The 22,184-nt window shown below is 48.6% G+C and overlaps 1 protein-coding gene across 3 annotated transcripts in view; it reads left to right on the top strand.

Annotated features, from left to right (window-relative positions):
• GJC2 (gap junction protein gamma 2) overlaps positions 1-21,840 on the top strand; it is a 52,097-nt gene extending 30,257 nt beyond the window's left edge. For all 3 annotated transcript variants that reach the window (XM_033165631.1, XM_033165632.1, XM_033165633.1), the window contains exon 2: positions 20,433-21,840. In XM_033165631.1, the coding sequence (XP_033021522.1) occupies positions 20,453-21,724 (1,272 nt within the window). In that variant the 5' untranslated portion in view covers positions 20,433-20,452 and the 3' untranslated portion in view covers positions 21,725-21,840. The remainder of the gene's footprint in view (positions 1-20,432) is intronic.
• Positions 21,841-22,184: the final 344 nt, after the last annotated feature.

The raw sequence follows: 22,184 nt of genomic DNA, 5'->3' as shown, positions 1-22,184 counted from the left end.
CACATCAAAGTGCAAGTAGATAAATAGGTACCACGCCAGCGGGAAGGTAAACGGCGTTTCTGTGCGCTGCTCTGGTTCACCAGAAGCGGCTTAGTCATGCTGGCCACATGACCCGGAAGCTGTACGCCGGCTCCTTCGACCAATAAAGTGAGATGGGTGCTGCAACCCCAGAGTCGTCCGCAACTGGACCTAATGGTCAGGGGTCCCTTTACCTTTACCTAAATGTTTATTTTATTTTATTACCATATCCATATCCCCTCTTTTCTCCAAAGGAGCTTTTCTCCTCCCAGCTCCATTTTATCTTCACAAGAACCCTGCAAGGTAGGTTAAGCTGAGAATTACTTACTGCTCCCCAAGGTCACTCGGTGAGTGGGGATTTGAACCCTGATCTCCCAGGTCCTAGTCCAGCACTCTAACCACTGTGCCACAATGACTCTCCTGTGTTTAAAAGTGCGTTGACATCACCCTTCCTCTGGAGGCTTGACCAAAGGTAAATAAATACATCTCATGAGCCAGAAAAGATAAGCTCTGCTGACTCCAGGTGACTCTATTCTTGCCCATCGGACCTTACAAAGTGCTGGGCATGGAGCTATGCAAGCCCTGACAATCGGCTGGTAGTCAGGGCTTGCACAATTTGCAGGCGTTGAACGGGGGGGGGGGGGGCACCTTCTTGCATGCAGAACATGTACTGGACTTCCACTGGGTGGAGCCTCTACACCAGCTTCCCAGCAGGCGAACCACTGTTGTTTGCCAGGACGGGGAGGGGCAAGGTAGCAAGGAGGTTGACACAGTGCAAATGCACCAGCAGAACCCACCCGGCGCTCACACTGACCTCCCCACTGACTTGCCCTCCCCACCATTCTCTCAGTAAGCCGCGATGCTAGTGTGGTGTCTCTGCCTCGCCCGGGGACCTGGTTCTGCACACAGGAAACACACAAACAGCACCGTGCCGGACACACACATATCGGCATACGCCACTCTCTCGCATAGGAAACTCAAATAAAACTTGATCTTGACTCATGAGCTTTCTGGCTGGACCACTGTTTGAAGCAGACTTCTGCAATTGCTCCCATTAAAAAAAAAAAAAAGTCGTTTGCTGAATGGGGTTTGCTGCATGCATTTGCCTCACTGGTTCACAAGGTGCGTAGACCCTGCAGCAGAAGCGCCTTGAAGCTCTGGATCATCTAAATCCACCTGGAACTGCAAAGGGCGGATGATGCCTGAGCTGGTGATGTAACCGGCAAGTTTGCTCCGGATTCTGTTGGCCGGTTCCCTTTCCCTCCGCGAAACATTTGGGAACAAATGTGGGCTCAGGAATGCACGGCGGACACCTGGCCAAGCTCCTTTCCCACCATGCAAAGTGGGCAGGCTTGCAAAGGCCAGGGACCAGAGAGGGCATCCTTCCTTTTTTGTTGTTGTTGTTGCAAAAGCTACCTTCCGAAAGGGGCTGGCTTCCCTTTCCCGCCGGCGGTCTTGCTGCAAAAGCTCTTTCCATTGCTTTGTTCTCTTTACGCCTCTGCTTCCTTTTCTCGCTGGCTGCCCAGAACCCTGGTCCAGCAGCCATGACCCTTGGCCGCCCAGACCCCCTTTGCACAGGTGCCGAAAAAGACGAACCCCCCCCTCTCATTGCGGGCAGGTCTGAACAGTGCCAGCCCTCCCTCCCTTTCCCCTAGGCCCATTGTCTTTCCTTTCCCCTCCTTTTCTCACTATTATAAAGCCTTTCTCGCCTTTGAACTCCAAACGGAGCCCTTTTTGCATGTGAATATGGAAGATGGAGCAGAGGGCAGCTCTGGGTGGACTTTGGCAAGGACTACAATGGGGGGGGGATCCCGTTTCCTTCCATTCAGAAAGGGATTCCAGTTATATGGTCTCTGGCTCTACTTCATTTGAAAAAAGAAAAGAAAAAAAGAAGGGGGGATATGGTCAAATGAAAATATGGGAAACATGATTGCTTCCTGTTATGAAGGTTTCAGGAGCCGCGATGGACGCATCAGAGGGAGACCCAGAGCCAGCCCTTGTTCCAACAGCTCCCCAATGGCACCACATCTCCTCAATGATCCCTATAATCTCAGGAAAGGGAAGCAAAGCAGCTAATTAATTGACATCGCCTCTTACCAGAAGGCCGCCGACATTTTTCTCCCAGCTCTGCTGTTTTTGGAGAGAGAAGAGACGAAAAGGAGAGGGGAACATTTAAAGAGCGTGCCAAGGCAGTCATGATCAATGCACCCAGCATCTTCCTTCATGTCCTGTTTTCCTCTCTCACTGTGCTTTGAGGTGTGCTGATGTGCTGGAAAGGAATGTACTTTATAATATGTGTTTTATACTTACACTTTGTACATGCTCCAGACCCTCCAAGTGTCCCTGTTTTCCAGGGACAGTCCTGGAATGCTGATTTCCTTGTTGTTGTTGTTGTTCAGTCATTCAGTCGTGTCCAACTCTTCGTGACCCCATGGACCAGAATACGCCAGGCACCCCTATCCTCCACTGCCTCCTGCAGTTTGGCCAAACTCATGCCAGTTGCTTCGAGAACACTGTCCAACCATCTCATCCTCTGTCGTCCCCTTCTCCTTGTGCCCTCCATCTTTCCCAACATCAGGGTCTTTTCCAGGGAGTCTTCTCTTCTCATGGGGTGGCCAAAGTACTGGAGCCTCAACTTCAGGATCTGATTTCCTTAGGACATCCCAATTTTCACCAGAGAAATGTTGGAGGGTATGCTAGGATGTCCCTGGAGAAATGAAGGTGGGGGCACCTCTATTTTCATCAGAGATATGTTGGTTTTTTTTTTTTTTTTGCATGCTCCCATTTACTGTGCTTCCACTGCTGGTTTGAGAAGCATGCCCATCCTGTAGTTATCCCATCGTTTCTTAGGAAATACCGCATTTTGATGCACCGTCCCCCAAACTAGATTCAATCCAAACTGGGAAAAAGAACAGCTAGCTGCAACATAAGCCAGAAATGTGTATGCAGCCTAAGTCAGACCACTGGTCTAGCTCAATGCTGTCTACACTGTCTGGCAGCAGCTCTCTCTCCAGAGTTCGTGGCTGTGAGCCTTTCCCAATCCCACCTGGAGACGCCAACAAGGTTTTCCTCCCTCTTATATCTTCATATATTTTTTTCTATCTCTGCAAGCATTTCAATTGGTTACACTTATTACTTTTACTGTATTTTGTACGTGTTTATATCAGTAATTTTTTTTTTATTTAAAGAAAAGAGAGGGGGAAACGAGAAAAGCTGAGGTTCTCAAGCATGTGAGAATCTGTGCCCCTACACCAGGCTTCCTCAACCTCGGCCCTCCAGAAGTTTTTGGCCTACAACTCCCATGATCCCTAGCTAGCAGGACCAGTGGTCAGGGATGATGGGAATTGTAGTCTCAAAACATCTGGAGTGCTGAGGTTGAGGAAGCCTGCCCTACACCCAATCCCAGACTTGAGCTGCTGATCATTTCTTCCATCGCTGTAATGAAGTACTTATATACTTGAGTATAAGCCTAGTTTTTCAGCACATTTTTGTGCTGAAAAAGTTGCCCTCGGCTTATACTGGAGTGAGGCGGGCGGTGGGGGCAGCGAGAAAGAAGCCCTTTCTCTCCGTTCCTTAAGAAGCGTACAAGAATAGCGGTTCTTTACTCTCCCCAGGCAGCTTGTTCCATTCCTGAACTGCTCACATAAATGCAAACTTTAGACCCCAGAAGACAGAAAGCTTATCAGTTAAGGAAGTATTAAAACGCCACAGGTGCTCACTTTCCCTGGCTCCTGCTTAAACAGGACAGGATCCCAGCCTTCTCTGTATAACACAAGGGAACATTGCGCTGTGGGTTAAACCACAGAGCCCTAGGGCTTGCCGGTCAGAAGAATGGCGGTTCGAATCCCTGCGACGGGGTGAGCTCCACAGCGACAAAGGAGGAAGAGGAAGGAGCAGCCCAAAGGGCTGCTTTCGGGCTGCTTGTTCCTCCTCCTCCTCCTCCACAGCGGCAAAGGTGAACCGGCTTATACTCGAGTCAATAAGCTTTCCCGGGTTTTTGTAGGAAAATTAGGTGCCTCGGCTTATATTCGGGTTGGCTTATACTCGAGTATATAGGTATTTCCTTCCAGGGCTGCAACTGGAAATGCTGTTAAGCATTACTGCAGATACACCCAAATCTCCTATCTGCCCCAGAGAACTGAAAGCCCTCCGTCTGATGTAGTCGATGTTGGTTCCACCAAATGCCTTAAGAAGCCTTTGCCTGTGAAGTGAATGGAGAAGATCGTTCCCTTTCCAGCTTCGAGAGACGCAGCCCTCACTCTTCTCCCCCCAAAGCAGCTCAAAAATAGTAGAGGCCGGTTGTGTAAGGGCAGTGTCTTGTCTTTCCCGTGACAACTCGTGTGTGAGCTCCGCCAGCGAGCAGCTTTGCCGTGCAACAACTCGAAGTGTGGCAGGGGCTTTCTTTCCTTGGGGCAAATATTTTTTTGGGGGGGGGAACAAGCTGGAGCATTTTGTCCTCCTTGTCTTGGGAAGGAGCCCAGATTGCTCAGAGAAGGGGAAAACCTTGCCGCGAATAAATCACAGAGAGCCAAGGTCAGCTTCATAAAAGATTTCTTTGTACTTGAGTTTGATAGCAGAGTGCAAAACATGGAGTCATATGAGCCGGCAGGAGGGGGGGGTTCTTACTTAAGACCCTGAAACTCAAGGGGTGGAGTTGGGGTGAACTGGAGCCATGTGAGAGAGGAGGATGATAGAGCTGGCAGGGACCTCGAGTCCAGTCTCCCTGCCGCAGCTCCGACGATAGGTGGATATTCAGCGTCTGCTTAAAAGCCTCTAAGGAAGAAGGGTCAGTCTGTTCCATCGTCACACGGCTAATACTGGCCTAATAATATTTGCTCAAAGTCCACCCCCTTCCTTATAATTTGGACCCATCAGTTTGGGTCTTGAAGCAAAGAGAGAACAGATTTGCTCCACCATCTTTGTGAAAGGCCTGTTCAGAGAGAACAACCAGATAGAAGAAGGAGGAGGAGGAGGAATCATAGAATCCTAGAGTTGGAAGAGACCACAAGGGCCATCCAGTCCAACCCCCTGCCGAGCAGGAAACACCATCAAAGCATTCCTGACAGATGGCTGTCAAGCCTCCGCTTAAAGACCTCCAAAGAAGGAGACTCCACCACACTCCTTGGCAGCAAATTCCACTGCCAAACAGCTCTCACTGTCAGGAAGTTCTTCCTAATGTTGAGGAGGAGGAGGAGGAGGAGGAGTTTGGATTTGATATCCCGCTTTATCACTACCCTAAGGAGTCTCAAAGCGGCTAACATTCTCCTTTCCATTCCTCCCCCACAACAAACACTCTGTGAGGTGAGTGGGGCTGAGAGACTTCAGAGAAGTGTGACTAGCCCAAGGTCACTCAGCAGCTGCATGTGGAGGAGCGTAGACACGAACCCGGTTCACCAGATTACGAGTCTACCGCTCTTAACCACTACACCACATAACCTCTTAGTTATCCCTTCTTCACTCTAAATATACCCAAGTCCTTCAACGTTTCCCTCGTTGGACTTGGGCAGAAGGACCCTTGCCATCTTTGTCACCCTCCTCTGGACACAGAACGGCATTTTAACTTTGATGTGGAATGGAGGGGTGCCGAGAGAGAGAGAGGCCGTGTGCATAGCTGCCCGCCTTGAATCAAGTAAATATATATAAAAAATACTTAAGTAACTGACCAAATCACATTGCAGATAGCTCAGTTCTGCCCCCCCCCCCAACATAAATCCTGGCTACACCCATGAGAGAGGCTGTAAAACACCCCTACAAACGAATCAGAACGAATACTCAACTAAAACTAAACATAGTCTAACCTCCATGTACGCTTTGTGAAAGCAAGTCAGGATGAATGCTGAATAAACAGCTGAGCTGGATGGATCCTGATTGGGGTGTGTGGAAATATATGACTTAGATGGGACATTTGTTGCCTTGTTTATTGTGGCATGTAAATATGCATCTGCACATATAAATTAGCATAGGCAAAAACGGGCAAATTTGTGGATATGAACCTGTGTCCAAAATCTTGTCCATAGCCATGGTCCCAACCTTCAGCTTGACTACCAATGGCATTAGGTCTTAAGAAGATGTAACCACTTCTGTATTATACTTGCATTCATTCCTTGCATTATGTTAAATTGAGCTCTTGCTTTTCCTCTGACCTTGCTTTTCCTCTGACCTCTCCTTTCTGTCCTTCCCCTTGTGAACTTCATTTGTGTGTGTGTTTGTGTAGTTCTTTTTCGATCCCAAAAATATTATTTCCTTTTGCCTTGCCTTGTTTCCAAGGGAAGATTCTTTTTCTTCTTCTTTTTTTCTAATTTTTATTAATTTTATTAAATAGCAAAATCATACACATAACTCAACAGAATACATAACAATTTCAGAACACACACAAAAAAGAAACACACACACTTCTATATACAACCCGTACATAATTTAACAATACTAAAAGAATAATCCTAAGGGTAAGATTCTACTGCATTGCTGCTCGGGAAAAAAGCTTAGTCTGTTCTGTGTTGTGCTTGTGGCAGTGAAGCCCTGGACACTGATTGGCTGAGCTGACATTGTGGAATGGAATGCTCAATTTCTCCAGGAACCCAGCAGTTTGAAGTCCAAGTTCTGTGAGGAAAGGAAAAGTTGTCAGTTTGACTGGGATGAAAATCTCACACGGGCAGCTAACTGGGAGATTGTTTGGAATGTAGGGAACCAAGGGGCAAAGTGTCTAAAGGAAGGGTGTATAGTAGACAACAAGCTGAGGAAAATGAACTGGAAATAAGATTAAAGGGCAGAGGAATTGAAGCAAGAAGGAGAGATTAATCAGCAAAGGAGCTTCAAAGAAACCTCACAACGTTTCAAGCCTTAAAATAGGCTGCTATGCTGGCAGGAACTGCTCAGTCTGTCATTTTTTTCTACCTGTCGGAACTTTTGCCTAGCTTTTTATGTGCAATGAATTTGCATTGATTTGTAGCCAGATGTCAGTCTTGCAAAATGAGTAATCCAGCTGGTGTTGGAGAGAGGAGAACTTGCACACTGTTGATACTTGAGAGGTGGATCTGATATCCTAGAGAGAATCTGACCCTGTTTTCTATTCTCAGAGCTGTTGCCCTGCTGGGTGAAGGTTTCTCTTGTTAAACTCTTGCTGACAGCTTAACCTTCCGTATCTAATTAGTGTTTATCTGAGCTTCTGCCTGAAATACATGGTTAGCTGCCTGCCAGACCAAATATTTGGCCAGTGTTTATGACTTCCCTGCTATTTTTTGTTGCTCCATACACAAACACTGTACCAGAAATGCTATGTTTTTGTGGTCCATATCCAGTTAGTGTAATAAACCTTTGTTCAAGGCATTGTGGGGGGGGGGGGGATTTATGCGTTTCCATTGCAAAAGCTTTCCAAAGAATACCTAGTGCTTCCGAAACTTTTGACAGCAAAGGAACCCTTTTTATTCTGAATTAAAACTGGACATAGACTTCAAGCTTATTTCAGAGCAGGTTTACTCTAATGGAACTTACTTGCTGCTTCTCTGTATGAATCACTGCTCAGTATGCCTTCTGATTAGAAGGATGCAAGCCCAGAGTGGGGTCTCAGGCAGAAATCCAAAAGGCAGGCTCTTTGGACAGCTGGTAATTGTTAAGTATAATTGTTTGATTGACACCGGAATGGAAAATGCCTGCTGCTGTATTCTGCTAGCTAAACACGTGAGTGTTTAACCTTAGATCAGGTGACAAAGGTATTTGGTTGCAAATCTCCATTTTGAAAGGATGCCTTTAGTCATTGTTCCCAAGCTCCGTGGAAGTAAGGATGTCTAAGGATGTCTAATGGAGCTCACTCAGGGAGCGCATAGCCTCAGGTTAATGGGGGTTGTAAAGAGAGAAAGAGCTTTGCTTATGGGTCTGTTCAGAGTATTTCACATTTTCTAAGATGCTGAACCTGTGCCAGACAGCACAAGATGTCTTATGGAATTATTTGGGTGTATCTTTGATGTTTTTGCTCTGTTGTGAAGAAAGTTCTGCAAGTAAAGTTTTGAATAATGTCTAATGGGTCTGGATCAGGGGTCAGCAAACTTTTTCAGCACTGTCCCTAAGTGCTGTCCCTCAGACCTTGTGGGGGGGCCGGACTATATTTTGAAGGGGGGGAAATGAACGAATTCCTATGCCCCACAAATAACCCAGAGATGCATTTTAAATAAAAGCACACATTCTAATAATGTAAAAACACGCTGATTCCAGGGCCGGATTTAGGAGGCGATTGGGCTGGATCCAGCCCCCGGGTCTTAGTTTGCCTACCCATGGTCTGGACAATGCTTCATCCCCAAAGGAGTCTATTTTTAAGCATCCAGTTGCTTCAAGCTGTGCAGTATTAATTTCTGCAATAGTAATTCTGTGGTCCAGTGTGGTGTAGTGGTTAAGAGCAGTAGACTCGTAATCTGGTGAACCGGGTTCGCGTCTCTGCTCCTCCACATGCAGCTGCTGGGTGACCTTGGGCTAGTCACACTTCTCTGAAGTCTCTCAGCCCCACTCACCTCACAGAGTGTTTGTTTTGGGGGAGGAAGGGAAAGGAGAATGTTAGCCGCTTTGAGACTCCTTGGGGTAGTGATAAAGCAGGATATCAAAGCCAAACTCCTCCTCCTCCTCTTCTTCTTCTTCTTCATTGAATTGCTCCAACCGGACTGAAGGCAGAGCAGAATTACCTGTCCCCCACAGGTAACTGGACCACTGAGACCAGCAGGCTCCATTGCAACCCCATATATGTACACAACGTTCGCATTCACCTACCAGATACATCCTTAAATCCTGTAATAGGCTGCCCAAAATGTATGAAGTATTAGATCCCAATAACATGGAGCTGCTGCAAACAAGGTTAGATGTTTCCATGGACCTCCCTTTCAGGGGAGCTCGTGCACGAGAGTTCCCTTGGATTGTGCTCAAGGAAAGATGGGATTGTAACTTTTCCAACACAGCATGCCCTATCAGTGGTATGTCCCTTCCCTTTTCATCTTCCTGTGTCTGCCTCAAGTCCACATCAGCTTTGTGTTTGAGAGGGAAATGACCCCCCCCCCAAGACAGCGGCCGCCAGGAAGAGGTAAATTCAGGAAATGCAGGAAGTTATTTAAGGAGGAGGGTGCCCATCTCCTAAGCACATGTTTATGTCTGAAAAATATCTTGTTTAAAAACCATTTTAGGACTCCGCGGTGACAATGATGGCCTTGATAAAGGGCTGCAAACTACAATTCAGCAGCTGCAGGAGGGAGTCTCCGGCTGGCAGATACAGAGCTACTTTTCCAGGCTTAGAAAATGAATTGGCATTGCAGTGTGAATTTTGCCTGCGTTACACATTTTTAATGCAAATTGTGTCTCGTGTTCACATTTCTGCAAAGCAATCGCCCCCCCCCAAAAAAATCATGCATTTTTGTATGTTATTTTCACAAATATGTGCATTTTTTAAATGCAAACTTCACCCGCAGTATATGCATTTTTGTACTTGGCTGGAGAATTCCCTTGCAAAGCTCATAGGATGGCTGTATTCTGGTTCTCTGTTGCAAATTAGGCAGGTTTGCAAATTAAAGTCTCATCCACGCCAAATTGTGCATCTCTTTTATCAGTACTGCAGGGCAGATGATCTCCCCCAGAGGCTTTTTATCTTCCTATCTGACACCAACACAACCCTTGGTTGAAACAATAAAATCTGCCCTTACTCTTCCTAGCTGTGTAGCATGACATCCTGCCGTTGTCTCTCCCCACATAAACATTATTGTCTCTATTCTTTTCTTTTTTTAAAAAAAAAAAGTTCTTCTGGTCCTTGAGGCTTCCTCCCTTCTTTGCATTTATTTTCTTGTTTCTAGCACTAATCCTGTTTCTCGCTTGCATTGTTCCTTGGGGTGAAACTTCCATCCCTCTTGAAATCCCAGCATGGCAAAACTTCCTGGAGGTTCTGGCAGACTCTGGAGTCAGTCCCTCATTTTAGGTTTCAGAGAAAATGTCCAGATCTCTCTTGCTTCTGAAAATCAGACCAGCACCAGAGCAGGGTTCTTTCTTAAGATACATAATACATATGCATGTAATTTTACAGTGGCCGCTTAGGCGTCCCCACAAAAAAGAAAGGACAAGAGATATGTATAACATTAGCATATATATAGAGGGGGGGGGATTCAGAAACAATTGCCATAACTTAGGAAGAAATGCAATTCATCTCATCATCATCATCTATTTGTACCCCACCCACCTTGACTGGGTTGCCTCAGCCACTCTTCCAACAGAATATTAAAAACATCAAACATTAAAAACTTCCCTAAACAGGCCCGCCTTCAGATGTCTTCTGAAAGTCAGGTAGTTGTTTATTTCCTTGACATCTGACGGGAGGGCGTTCCACAGGGCGGGTGCCACTACCGAGAAGGCCCTCTGCCTGGTTCCCTGTAGCATCACTTCTCGCAGTGAGGGAACTGCCAGAAGGCTCATGGAGCTGGACCTCAGTGTCCGGGCTGGGCGATGGGGGTGGAGATGCTCCTTCAGGTATACAGGACCGAGGCCGTTTAGGGCTTGAAAGGTCAGTGCCAACACTTTGTGCTTGGAAACATACTGGGAGTCAATGTAGATCTCTTAGGACCAGTGTTCTATGGTCCCAGCGGTTGCTCCCAGCCATTAGTCTAGCTGCTGCATTCTGGATTAGTTGTAGATTCTGAGCCACCTTCAAAGGCAGCCCCACAGAGAGCGCATTGCAGTAGTCCAAGTGGGAGATAACCAGAGCATGGAGCACTTTGGCGAGACGGTGCGCAGGCAGGTAAAGTCTCAGCTGGTGTACCAGATGGAGCTGGTAGTGTAGTAGGGATGCTGCGATCAGGTGATTGGTTTGCCTGCTCAGTCTGCTATTCAGGTGCTAACAGCTAATGGGCAACTTCCAGGTCCTCCCTGCCTTTCTAAACCATAGTACGCCAATTTTATTCTTAACATTTTCTGTCTGGCTTGCAATTCATCTCTGGGTTCTGTTCAAGGACTGATAAAGCCCTTGGTACATATCTCCTTCTCCCATATGCCCCTACCCTTACCTCAGCATTGTCCACAAAGGCTGTTCTCAGTGTGCCCTTTTGATCTGAAGTTCAGAAAATGGCAGCGTAAGAGCCTTTTCTGTGGTGGCCCCCCTGGATGTAGAATTTCCCCAGGAAAGCTCACTTGGTGCCCACATAGTGGTTATTTCCCTAAGATTTTTAGGGAAGGGCTGTAGCTGAGTGGTAGAGCACCTGTTTTGCATGCAGAAGGTCCCAATCCCCAGCATTGCCCGGTTGGGCTGGGAAATCCCCCTCCTGAAACTCTGGAGAGCTGCTGCCAGTCAGTGCAGGCAATACTGAGCTAGCTGGACCAATGTTTCTGACTCAGTATAAGGCAGCTTCCTGGTTCCAATTCTTCTGCTTTACCAGAGCTTTAAAGATATTTGGTGGGTGGGGGAGCTAACTTCTGTTTGCTGGGTTTTAGCCCTTGTATTTGACAGTTGGTTTTCACTACTGTGCTCTTTAAAAATTGCTTTTTATTTTGTGTTTGGTTTTTATGGTGGCTGGAGTTTTAAAAGTTCATTGCGGGTTTTTATTGCATCTTGGTTTTATTGCTGCATTTTATTGTGCAGTGCCTAGATAACTTTTTTAATGAGGTGTCTTAGAAATACAAATAATAAATGCCTGCAAATCGTTTTTTGGCTGCTGTCTTGCGCACTTATCGGGGAGTAAACCCCATGGAACTCTGCTGGGTTTACTTCTGAGTAGGTGTGCAGCGGACTGGGCTGTTAGCATCTCAAGAGGGAGGGACTGTTATTCACCGGTAGAGGGTATGCGCTTGTGTACAGAGGTCTCAGGTTTCATCCCTAGCAAATGGATCAGGAATCAAATTATGGCAAAGACCTCTGTCTGAGACCCTGGAGAGCTCCTGCAAGCCAGAGTGTGCAGTACTGGGGGCAAATGGGCAGAACGTCGACCCGGTATAAAGCAATTTCCTATAACATGGTGACTTCCAGATGTTGGACTCCAACCCCCATCAGTTCTGGCCAGAGGGTCATGCATAGATGTCAACCCTCCCTGCTGTTTCCCAATGCTATAATAAGGGAATTTCCCACAAAAAAAGGAAAAGGTTGACAGTTATGGGGTGATGGGAGTTAATAGTTTAACATCTGAGGTTGGAGAAGGCTCCAACTGAGAGATTGACAGGCAGGCAGGCAGGCAGACACACACACACACACACACACACACACACACACACCCTTTCTCTAGCTTAAAGGTCTTGGGAGTCTCAAACTTTATCCCCGAACACAGGGCAAAGTATTGAATTGTTTCCCCGCTAATTGCACAGACTGTTGTGAATGCAATGGATTGCCAATTAATACATTTAATTTATTTGCAGACTAAGCAAAGTGTGTAAGCCCCTCCTCCCCCAAAAGCTTTCCTTCAGTTGCAGAAATGTGGGGGTTTTTTTTGGGGGGGGAACCATGCAGAATTTCAGGCACCACCAATTCTTACTTTATGAACGGGCTTTCTGGGCTTCAGGTTGAAGGCACCTTCTTTCAGGCAGTGTTTTCGTATGGGCCTACTCCTCCCCTGCCCCGGAAATTGCCAATAGCTTCTCAGTGTTTAAGCTGAGAAATGTCTTTCCTGCTCCTTCCTTGAGGAGTCTAGTCTTTCTTTCCTCCCAGAGACTCCCCTCCACATCCCTGCCCATGTGCTTCCCAGATGTTTCTCATTAGTCACGCTTTCCGTCCTCCAAATCCGTTACTGATGCCCTAGACTGGCGCTCTGAACTTCCACCCAATAAGGGGAAAGCAAAACACAGCAACGTTAAACCAGAAGGATTTTAAGGAGAGTTTCAGAGTGGGGTCTTCTCCCCCCCCTTTCCTTTCTCCCCTTTTATAAAATCCCTGCTCAGTCAGCTGTTTCCAGCACAGGACGCATTGGACAGACCCAGTGAGAGCAAACACTGGAATACCTTCCCGTCCACTCCGATGAAACTTTTGTTCGAACGCTTCTCCTTTTCCTCCTGCGAAGGAAAACGACGTGGGTTTTGCTCTTAACCGGTGCCCCCGGGGTTGTTAGGATTTTTGGGGGGGGGTGAGGGTAGTGGTGGTGAAGAGGGGTGGCAGCTTCGTTGTCAGAAAGGCGGAGTCCGGCAGGATGTGTTTAAAAGTTCGCTGAAAAGTCTCCTTCTCAAGCTGGTGGGGCGTTAGTTTCACGAGACATTTTCCTGATGGGGATGCATATCCCCCCTGCCTTCCTGAAGAAACTGTGGTTGTGGAAAAACTTCCTTGGGAAGATCTGGATGGCAAGGGAGCCTTCAGCCATGAACATCATGCCTTTTGTGAGTAACTTATTCCTATCAATTTCTCCCTGTTTTCGTCTCGCGGCATGAGAATCCTCCGAGAATCGGAGGAGGTGTGGAGGGGATGCCCAGATGGGGTGGGTGGGAATGTGATATAAAAATGCTATCAAACCACCGCATTTTAGTTCTCCTGCTTTCTTTTCCAACCCCTCAAAACCCACTTTTCCTTAATCCTCATCGTACATAGAGTTTTCCAGACCCACCAAGTGTCCCTATTTTCCATATTTACAGAAGCCATTCCGGTTTCTGATTTGATCCCAGAATGTCCCGTTTTCCTTAGGGTGTCCCTGTTTTCATCGGAGAAATACTGGAGGGTGTGGACTTCTCCTGATCTGCCTACCCCACCTTTCTCTTCCCCCGTTATCTGCGGAACACATTCCTTGCATTATGTTCCGGCCTTTGGAGCTCATGTAATGGTGTGGAAGACAGAGATCTCAACTATGGCGTTCCCGCAGTCAAAGAAAAGGTCTGTTGCCTTTGAGCGCTCAGGCCGCGGCACACAGTTCTTAAGGCAGTTTCCCAAACGTATCGAGCTTCCGTCCACCCACACCCCACTCCTAAAGTTGCAGGGCAATCCTATTCACTCTTCAGTGAGCCTCCCAGAGTGGTTTGTTGAGCATTTGTCCTGATTCGTCCGCAGGGAACTTGGATGGCATTGCATTAAAGCAAGCGTTATCCACACCTCCCAGTGCATTCCCTCAACCATCTTCTTATGGTAAAAGGTCTTATTTGGGGGGGGGGAGTGGGTTTCTTGCACAAGACACACACACCCCACCCTTCAACTGCACAACCTGAATGTGCTGGCATGCGATTGAATAGCAACACTCTGGTAGCATCCTCAGTTTAACGGGGTCTTGTTACAACCCAAGCTGCAACCCCAACGACGAGTCCTGTATCTCTCTTAAAGCCTGTATTTTAAAGTCTCAAAAATAGATAGCGGTGTGTTTGTGTTCTTGGGCCTACGGAAGTTTATCCCATAATTCGTTAGTCTTGAATGGGCTACGGCAGGATCCTGAGTTGTTTTAATGCAACAGACTAAAAGTCCAAGGCATTGTACACATTATCGTTTACACTGGTTTCTCTGTGCTCTTGGGCGATGACATCCCTGCTCCTTCTCTACTGCTTGTACGGCAGCATGCAAATGTGACTTACAACGGGAGGGGAGGGGGAACTACACTGTGTTGTAAGTTGCTAATATGTTGTTGTTGTTCAGTCGTTCAGTCGTGTCCGACTCTTCGTGACCCCATGGACCAGAGCACGCCAGGCACGCCTATCCTTCACTGCCTCTCGCAGTTTGGCCAAACTCATGTTAGTAGCTTCGAGAACACTGTCCAACCATCTCATCCTCTGTCGTCCCCTTCTCCTTGTGCCCTCCATCTTTCCCAACATCAGGGTCTTTTCTAGGGAGTCTTCTCTTCTCATGAGGTGGCCAAAGTACTGGAGCCTCAACTTCAGGATCTGTCCTTCTAGTGAGCACTCAGCTAATATGTACATAGCCTTACTTCCACCCATACTTCCACAAGAACGTATGGCGACCCTATTATGTTCTGATCACAGTTGTCCCTGCACAAACTTTCCCATCCACAGAGCATAAAATATCTGGATCCACGTTTTAGTAATAAATAAATGCGTAAAAAGATTGATCCCGTGTCCCCAGGTCTCACATATGTACCCCGTGAATCAACACAGCTTACGAAAACGACAGTCTTTGAAAACAACATGGTAGCACTGGCCCACCCAGGCAGTGGCAGAGGAAGCAGCTGGGGCGCCTGGGGCAGCGTGCCCAGGGGCGGGGTGAGCCGCTGTAATGGACCAACCCTGTGTCTGGGTGTGAGCAGGTGCCCAGCACTCGAAGAGTTAACACCCACTCTAGATGACTGGCAGCTCAATCGCAGAGGCGGGTCTTTTCTACCTTTTAAAAGGGAGAGAATGGCAGTTGGGCGGTTGTTGTGGGTCAGGGAGTGAGGGTGAGAGGGTGAGCGGGTTGGAGGTTAGGCTTAGGTTAGGAAAGGAAAGTTTTTATCCTGTTTCATGTTGTAACCAAGCTTATGTACCTAATAGAAAAACATTGTAACCGCATTCTACCTTAACATCCATGATATTTAAGTTACCTCAATAAACATATTTTGTTTTTCAACGTTCGTGGACTCTGGCAGTGCGTCAGTACCTCTAGAGGAGTGGTTGAGGGGAAAAGCACTAGAGGTTTCCTGAGGAAAAGGGGACGGGTGGCTTATTTTCCTAACACACAGAGGACTGGGCAGTGAAGCCAAAGGTGCCACGCAGTTGCCAGAAAGAAAGGCAAGCTGCAGCAGTTTGGGAACCCAGGGCGGGAGATCCCAAGGTGGCAGGAGTTTCATTTTAAGAACGTGGAGCACTGAGGTACCCCGAGGCCATCTCTCATAACATCATTTTGGGGATTCATTTTAGTCGTCGGTGAACCCTAGGGAGAGACACAGTCAGGGGAAACGTTTTACAGTTGTGAGGGCTCTTGGTGGGAAACTAAGGGTCCCTCACAGCCGCCCATAGGGGCAGGGCGCACCACGGGGCCTCCTCTCACTCAGCCACCCTACAGCTGGGGGGGGGGAGGCAGTGGGTGGACCATTTGGGCAGCGCAGAGCCTGCGCACGCCCAAGCCACTGTGTCTCTCCCAGGAGAGACGTGTGGCTCGGGCGTGCTGCAGGCCCCGCGGTGAGTGCCGCCCGTCATTTTGTCACCCCCCCCCTTAGTGGTGACACCCGGGGCGGCCTGCACCCACCACACACCCCTTGTTCCGTCCCTGCACCCAGGCCAATGAAGTCATGCTCTAATATAAAAAAAAATTGAGGGGAGAGATAGAAGGAAGTCACCAATGATCATGACTCATGGTTTTTACAATGCATAATTATTCGTTATACAAGGAAGTCTTTATGGCAGTCATACTTAGAAGCTGAGCTATTATCAGTCCCATTTTCCACCCTGAGTGACAACTGGCTTGTACCAAGCCAGTCCCTCTGACCAAACATAGTTTGGTGGAATCTATACACATATAAAAAACGCTGTGAAAATGCTTTTTTTGAAAAAAATAAATTGAATTTTGCATCGCTCACTGTCTCCATTCTAGTGTCACATTTGTATATTGCACTTTTACAACACATTTAAAAATTTTTATTTGCAGCTGTGTAGCTGAGTCCTTTGTTAACAGCAGACTATCCATTCACATTGGATATCTTGCGGGAAGCTTAATTGATGTTTCTCCCGCTGGCTGAATAAAGACAGAAGAGGATATAGAAAGAGCCAGAGGAGAGTTTCCTTCTAGCAATGAACCATACTGTCTTCCTCAGAAAGCTGCTATTTGTGATTTTTGTTGTTCAGTCTTTCAGTCGTGTCCGACTCTTCGTGAACCCATGGACCAGAGCACGCCAGGCACCCCCTATCCTCCACTGCATCCCGCAGTTTGGCCAAACTCATGCTGGTCGCTTCGAGAACACTGTCCAACCATCTTGTCCTCTGTCGCCCCCTTCTCCTTGTGCCCTCCATCTTTCCCAACATCAGGGTCTTTTCCAGGGAGTCTTCTCTTCTCATGAGGTGGCCAAAGTACTGGAGCCTCAGCTTCAGGATCTGCCCTTCCAGTGAGCACTCAGGGCTGATTTCCTTCAGAAGGGATAGGTTTGATCTTTTTGCAGTCCATGGGACTCTCAAGAGTCTCCTCCAACACCATAATTCAAAAGCATCAATTCTTTGACGATCAGCCTTCTTTATGGTCCATCTCTCACTTCCATACATTACTACTGGGAAAACCATAGCCTTAACTTTGTCGGCAAGGTGATGTCTGCTTTTTAAGATTATTATTATTATTATTATTATTTTGTGATTATTATTATTATTATTAGCATTTTTTCTTTGCCGCCTCTATTGCATCTGCAGAAAACAGCAGCAGGAGACTCTTTCAGGTGGTTCGCAATCTATCAGAACCACCTTCATCATCAGGGCCTGGTAGGGACCCTAAGATCTCCTGCAATGCTTTTGCAAAGTTTTTTTTTTTGCAGATAAAGTCGCTCAGATTCGGAAGGAGGTAGACTCCACCATGGGAGCAGGGCCGGGGCAGGAGAGTGCTAGAACCCTGTCTAGTCATGTTATATGGGATCAATTTCAATCTGTTACCACCGAAGATGTGGACAGGCTGCTTGGACGAGTGAAACCGACCACCTGTCTTCTTGACCCTTGTCCATCCTGGCTGATAAAAGCAAGCCGGGAAGGGCTGGGTGATGGGCTCTGAGGGGTGGTGAATCCTATGTGAGGAATCCTTCCCAGGCCCACTGAAAGAGGGGGTCATTAAACAAAATTCCCATAATGGCCTGCTGGAATGGAACCATTTGGAGAGGAGTTGACAAATACTGCAGCAACGGATGTCAACAAGAGACAGCATCTGTTCAGGGCTCTGCACCAGGTTAGGGGAATCCATCCCTGAACCTGCCCCAAATCGTGGAGCTCCTCCTGAGGCCTGCTCTGGGCTCTGCCCCCAGCCTGCCCGCCCCATACTAGAAGTCTGGACTTCACTACTAAGGAACGCTAGGTATCATGGCGCACAAACCAGGAAATGCATAATTGCTTGAGACCCACCTCTGGTTTGGCCTCGCTAGGGGACTTTAGGCAAACCCCTCTCCCTATTCTCTTGGCCACAACCGTACAATATGCTTAGAACAGAGTTTCTCAAACTTTTTTCTCTGGGCCACACTTTTAGAATAAAATTGGGCTCATGCCACAGTGAATTTTTTTAATTGATAATATAAAGAATCGACTCCCAGCTACTATACATAAGAAAGCGAATCTTTCCCAAAATACAATTCTAAATGAGCCTCTTGCATATGCACCTTAAGCATGTATGCAAAGTCAGTGAGAGGTGTGAGCTTGCTTTTGCCAGATAATCTCATTTAGGTATATTGGGTCTAATTAGAGACAAACTAACTCTCGTCTCTGCATCAATTTCAAAGAAGAAGCCTTTCTCTTTCCTTCTGTTTCTTATTGGTCAGAATGGAAAATCCCCGTTCACAAAAATATGCCGTGGAGAACTTTAGGGGAAAAGCCAGTGCTCTGGAAGAAAGGTGTGGCTACTGTTCTTGGTTGTGTGTGTGTGTGTACACTACACTACACTACACTACACTACACTGAAATGTTTAAATGCTTGACGGTCCTTGAATCTTCCCACAACACTTCCCATCCTCTCCTGCCACACCTTTTGAGAACCACCGGTTTAGAATAATACCGTCCTACCTTACAGGGCCGTTGTACGAATTACTGAGATTTGGCAAACGCTGTGGAAATGATAAGTAAATGTTATTAGAGATGTGCAAACACAGCCCAAACCTGCCAGCAGGTCTTAGAACAGGATTCGCCAACGGCACTCGGCTCCAGCCTGCGAAGCAATTTTACCCAGCCTCTGATGTTTCTGCCCGGTCTTTATCAAGAGGGAAGTCCAGGCTTTGCCCTGGGTTTCCTCTTGTAAGGAAAAAAGGGTGTACAAAGTTCCTATGTGTCACTGGGAGATTTCATACTTTTGGTGCGACATCCCTCTCTGACTCAGTGCCTCTATTTTTAGAATTGTAGAAAGCTGCTTTATGCAGTGGCACCTCTGGTTATGAACTTAATTCGTTCCGGAGGTCCATTCTTAACCTGAAACTGTTCTTAACCTGAGGTGCCACTTTAGCTAATGGGGCCTCCTGCTGCCGCACGATTTCTGTTCTCATCCTGAGGTAAAGTTCTTAACCCGAGGTACTACTTCCTGGTTAGCGGAGTCTGTAACCCGAAGCAGAGGCGTAGCGAGCCCCTTTGCCGCCCGGGTTGGCAAACTTAAAGGCACCCATCCCTCCCTAGCGCGCGTGCCCTGACATCACAATGCGTGCACAGCCTCCTGGGTGGACTGTGCATGTGTGGACATGCGCAGTCCACCCAAGAGGGCGGGCACGACCGGCCGCCACCCCTTCTGACTGGCACTGGGCTGCACTGCTGTTCACCTGCTGCAGCCTTAAAACGCAGCGCGGCGCAGCACCGGTCGGAAGGGGTGCCAGCCAAGATGGCAGGCGCGATTGGCCGGCACCCCTTCCGTGCGGTGCGGCAACCTTTAAGGCTGCAGCGCGTGAACAGCAGCACAGACGCTGTGCTGCTGTTCGCGCGTTGCAGCCTTTTAAAAGTTGATGCCCCCAGAGTGTCACCACCTCCATGGCGGTACCCGGGGCGGACTACCCCCCCTGCCCCCTTGCTCCGCCCCTGACCCGAAGTGTTTGTAACCCGAGGTGTTTGTAACCCGAGGTACCACTGTACCGAGTCAGACTGATGGTCCATCTAGCTCAGTGAGGTTTGCACTGACCGGCAGCAGCTCTCTCAGGTTTCAGGCAAGAGAACATCTCCAGCCCTAGCTGGAGTTGCTGAGGATTGAACCTGGGACCCCTTCTGCATCCAGAGGGGATGTTCTATCACTGAGCTATAGCCCTTCTCCTTACTAATATTGCAGGAAACTACCTTGTACCCCCTTAGTCCCTCTAGTTCAGTAATGTCTACACTGCCTGGCAGCAACTCTCCAGGTATTTCAGAGTGGGTCAGATCCCAACCCTGCCTGGAAATGTCTGGGATTGAACCCGGGTACTTCTGCACGCAGAGTAGATGCACTACCGCGGCTGTGGCCCTTTTGGTGCCCATCTATCCTGCCCCCTGGCAGAAGGGTGAGGGGAGGGAACATACCTATGCAAAGGCCCCTTTTGGGTATGATTTATGCAGTACCTGCTGCACATGATTTATTGTCATTTTTTATCCGTAATTTAGGTTACTCTTATACAGGGGAGGCAGAGCATATATAAGCCTTGGGAAACTCCCAATAGGAAGCAGGTGGGATAGCTCAGTCGGCAGAGCACGAGACTCTTAATCTCAGGGTTGTGGGTTCGAGCCCTATGTTGGGCACAAAGATTCCGGTATTGCAGAGGGTTGGACTAGATGACCCCCAGTGGTCCCTGCCAACTCTACAATTATATGACTCTGTGGTGCAGCAGCAGCACCTTCTGTGGGACAGACTGGCATTAACTGTGCTTCGATCTCCCTTGTCCTTTTTCTTGAAGGTTATAAATGATTAGCCCCTATGACAAACATGAGCTGGAGTTTCCTCACCCGCCTGCTGGAAGAAATCCACAATCACTCCACTTTCGTGGGGAAGATCTGGCTGACGGTCCTGATCGTCTTCCGCATCGTCCTGACGGCCGTCGGGGGCGAGTCCATCTACTCGGATGAGCAGAGCAAGTTCACCTGCAACACCAAGCAGCCCGGCTGCGACAACGTCTGCTACGATGCCTTCGCCCCGCTGTCGCACGTCCGCTTCTGGGTCTTCCAGATCATCATGATCTCCACGCCTTCCGTCATCTACTTGGGCTACGCCATCCACAGGATCGCCAGGTCCTCCGAGGAGGAGAAGAAGAGGTTCCGGGGCTTCAAGAAGAAGAAGCAGTTCGCGCTCAACTGGCAAGCCGTCCGCAACCTGGAGGACCCCCTGGGAGCCGAGGAGGAAGAGCCCATGATCGTGGACGATGTGGCGGAGAGCGAAGAGAAGGTCAAGACGAAGGAGGAGAAGAAGAAGGAGCAGGAGCAGCAGAAGAAGAAGCACGACGGCCGGAGACACATTCAAGAGGAGGGCTTGATGAAGATCTACGTCTTCCAGCTCCTCACCAGAGCCTCTTTCGAAATCTGCTTCTTGATAGGGCAGTACATGCTCTACGGCTTCGAGGTCACGCCGTACTACCTCTGCACCCGGCAGCCGTGCCCCCATGACGTCGACTGCTTTGTCTCGAGGCCAACGGAGAAGACCATCTTCCTCCTGGTGATGTATGTCGTCAGCTGCCTCTGCCTGCTGCTCAACGTAGCCGAGATGTGCCACTTGGGCATCGGCACCATCCGCGATGCCATCCGCGACCGGAAGGTGCACAGCTTCCGCCAGCCGCCCTACAATTACGCCGCCTACCCGAAGAACATCTCCTGCCCCCCGGAATACAACCTGGTGGTGAAGTCGGACAAGCAGGCCAAGGTCCCCAACAGCCTGATGGCTCACGAGCAGAACTTGGCCAACGTAGCCCAGGAGCAGCAGTGCACGAGCCCCGACGAGAACCTCCCACCGGACTTGTCCACGCTCCACAAACACTTGCGGGTGGCTCAGGAGCAGCTGGACATTGCTTTCCAGAGCTACAACCACACGCAGGCGAACGGGCAGCCGCCGAGAACCAGCAGCTCGGCGTCCGGCGGGATGGTGGCAGAGCAGAACCGGGCCAACACCGCGCAGGAGAAGCAAGGGGCTAAGCCCAAAGCCAGCTCAGAGAAAGGTAGCTCAAACGGCAAGGATGGGAAGAACTCCGTGTGGATCTAACAAGGTATATAGCCTGACGACGACGAGGTGGGGGGTGGCTTCTCTGTCGGGAACGGAACCGGTCCCAAGACAGCGCTAGCAATGGGGTTCTTTTTTGTTTTGGTCTTGCCATTGTGAGCAGTGCATTTCAGGACCATCTAGTGGGGTTGGCAAGAGGCCTCTCCCCGCCATCCTTCACCAAACCTGCCCCATCGATGCACGAGTCAGCTACCTGGAAGTGGCAGAACCCTTTGCGCATGTCTTCTTACTCCTCAAGAGAAGTCACGAGGCTGTGCCACGATGCTTTCAGAGTATATTCCTGGGCAGTATCCCCTGTCAGATGGAACGGGGAGAGGGTGTGCTGGCTGCAAGGCATGTCCTCCAGTTAAATGGCTTATCCCCATGATGCAGAGGGTCTGGGACTCCTATCCAGATTTGCTCAGTATGGCTCTCAGGTATCACCTCCCTTGCTGTGCTGGTT

Source organism: Lacerta agilis, chromosome 12 (assembly GCF_009819535.1).
Source record: "Lacerta agilis isolate rLacAgi1 chromosome 12, rLacAgi1.pri, whole genome shotgun sequence".
NCBI lineage: Eukaryota > Metazoa > Chordata > Lepidosauria > Squamata > Lacertidae > Lacerta > Lacerta agilis.
The sequence above is the reverse complement of the archived record's forward strand: the minus strand, read 5'-3'. Positions and strand labels throughout refer to the sequence as shown.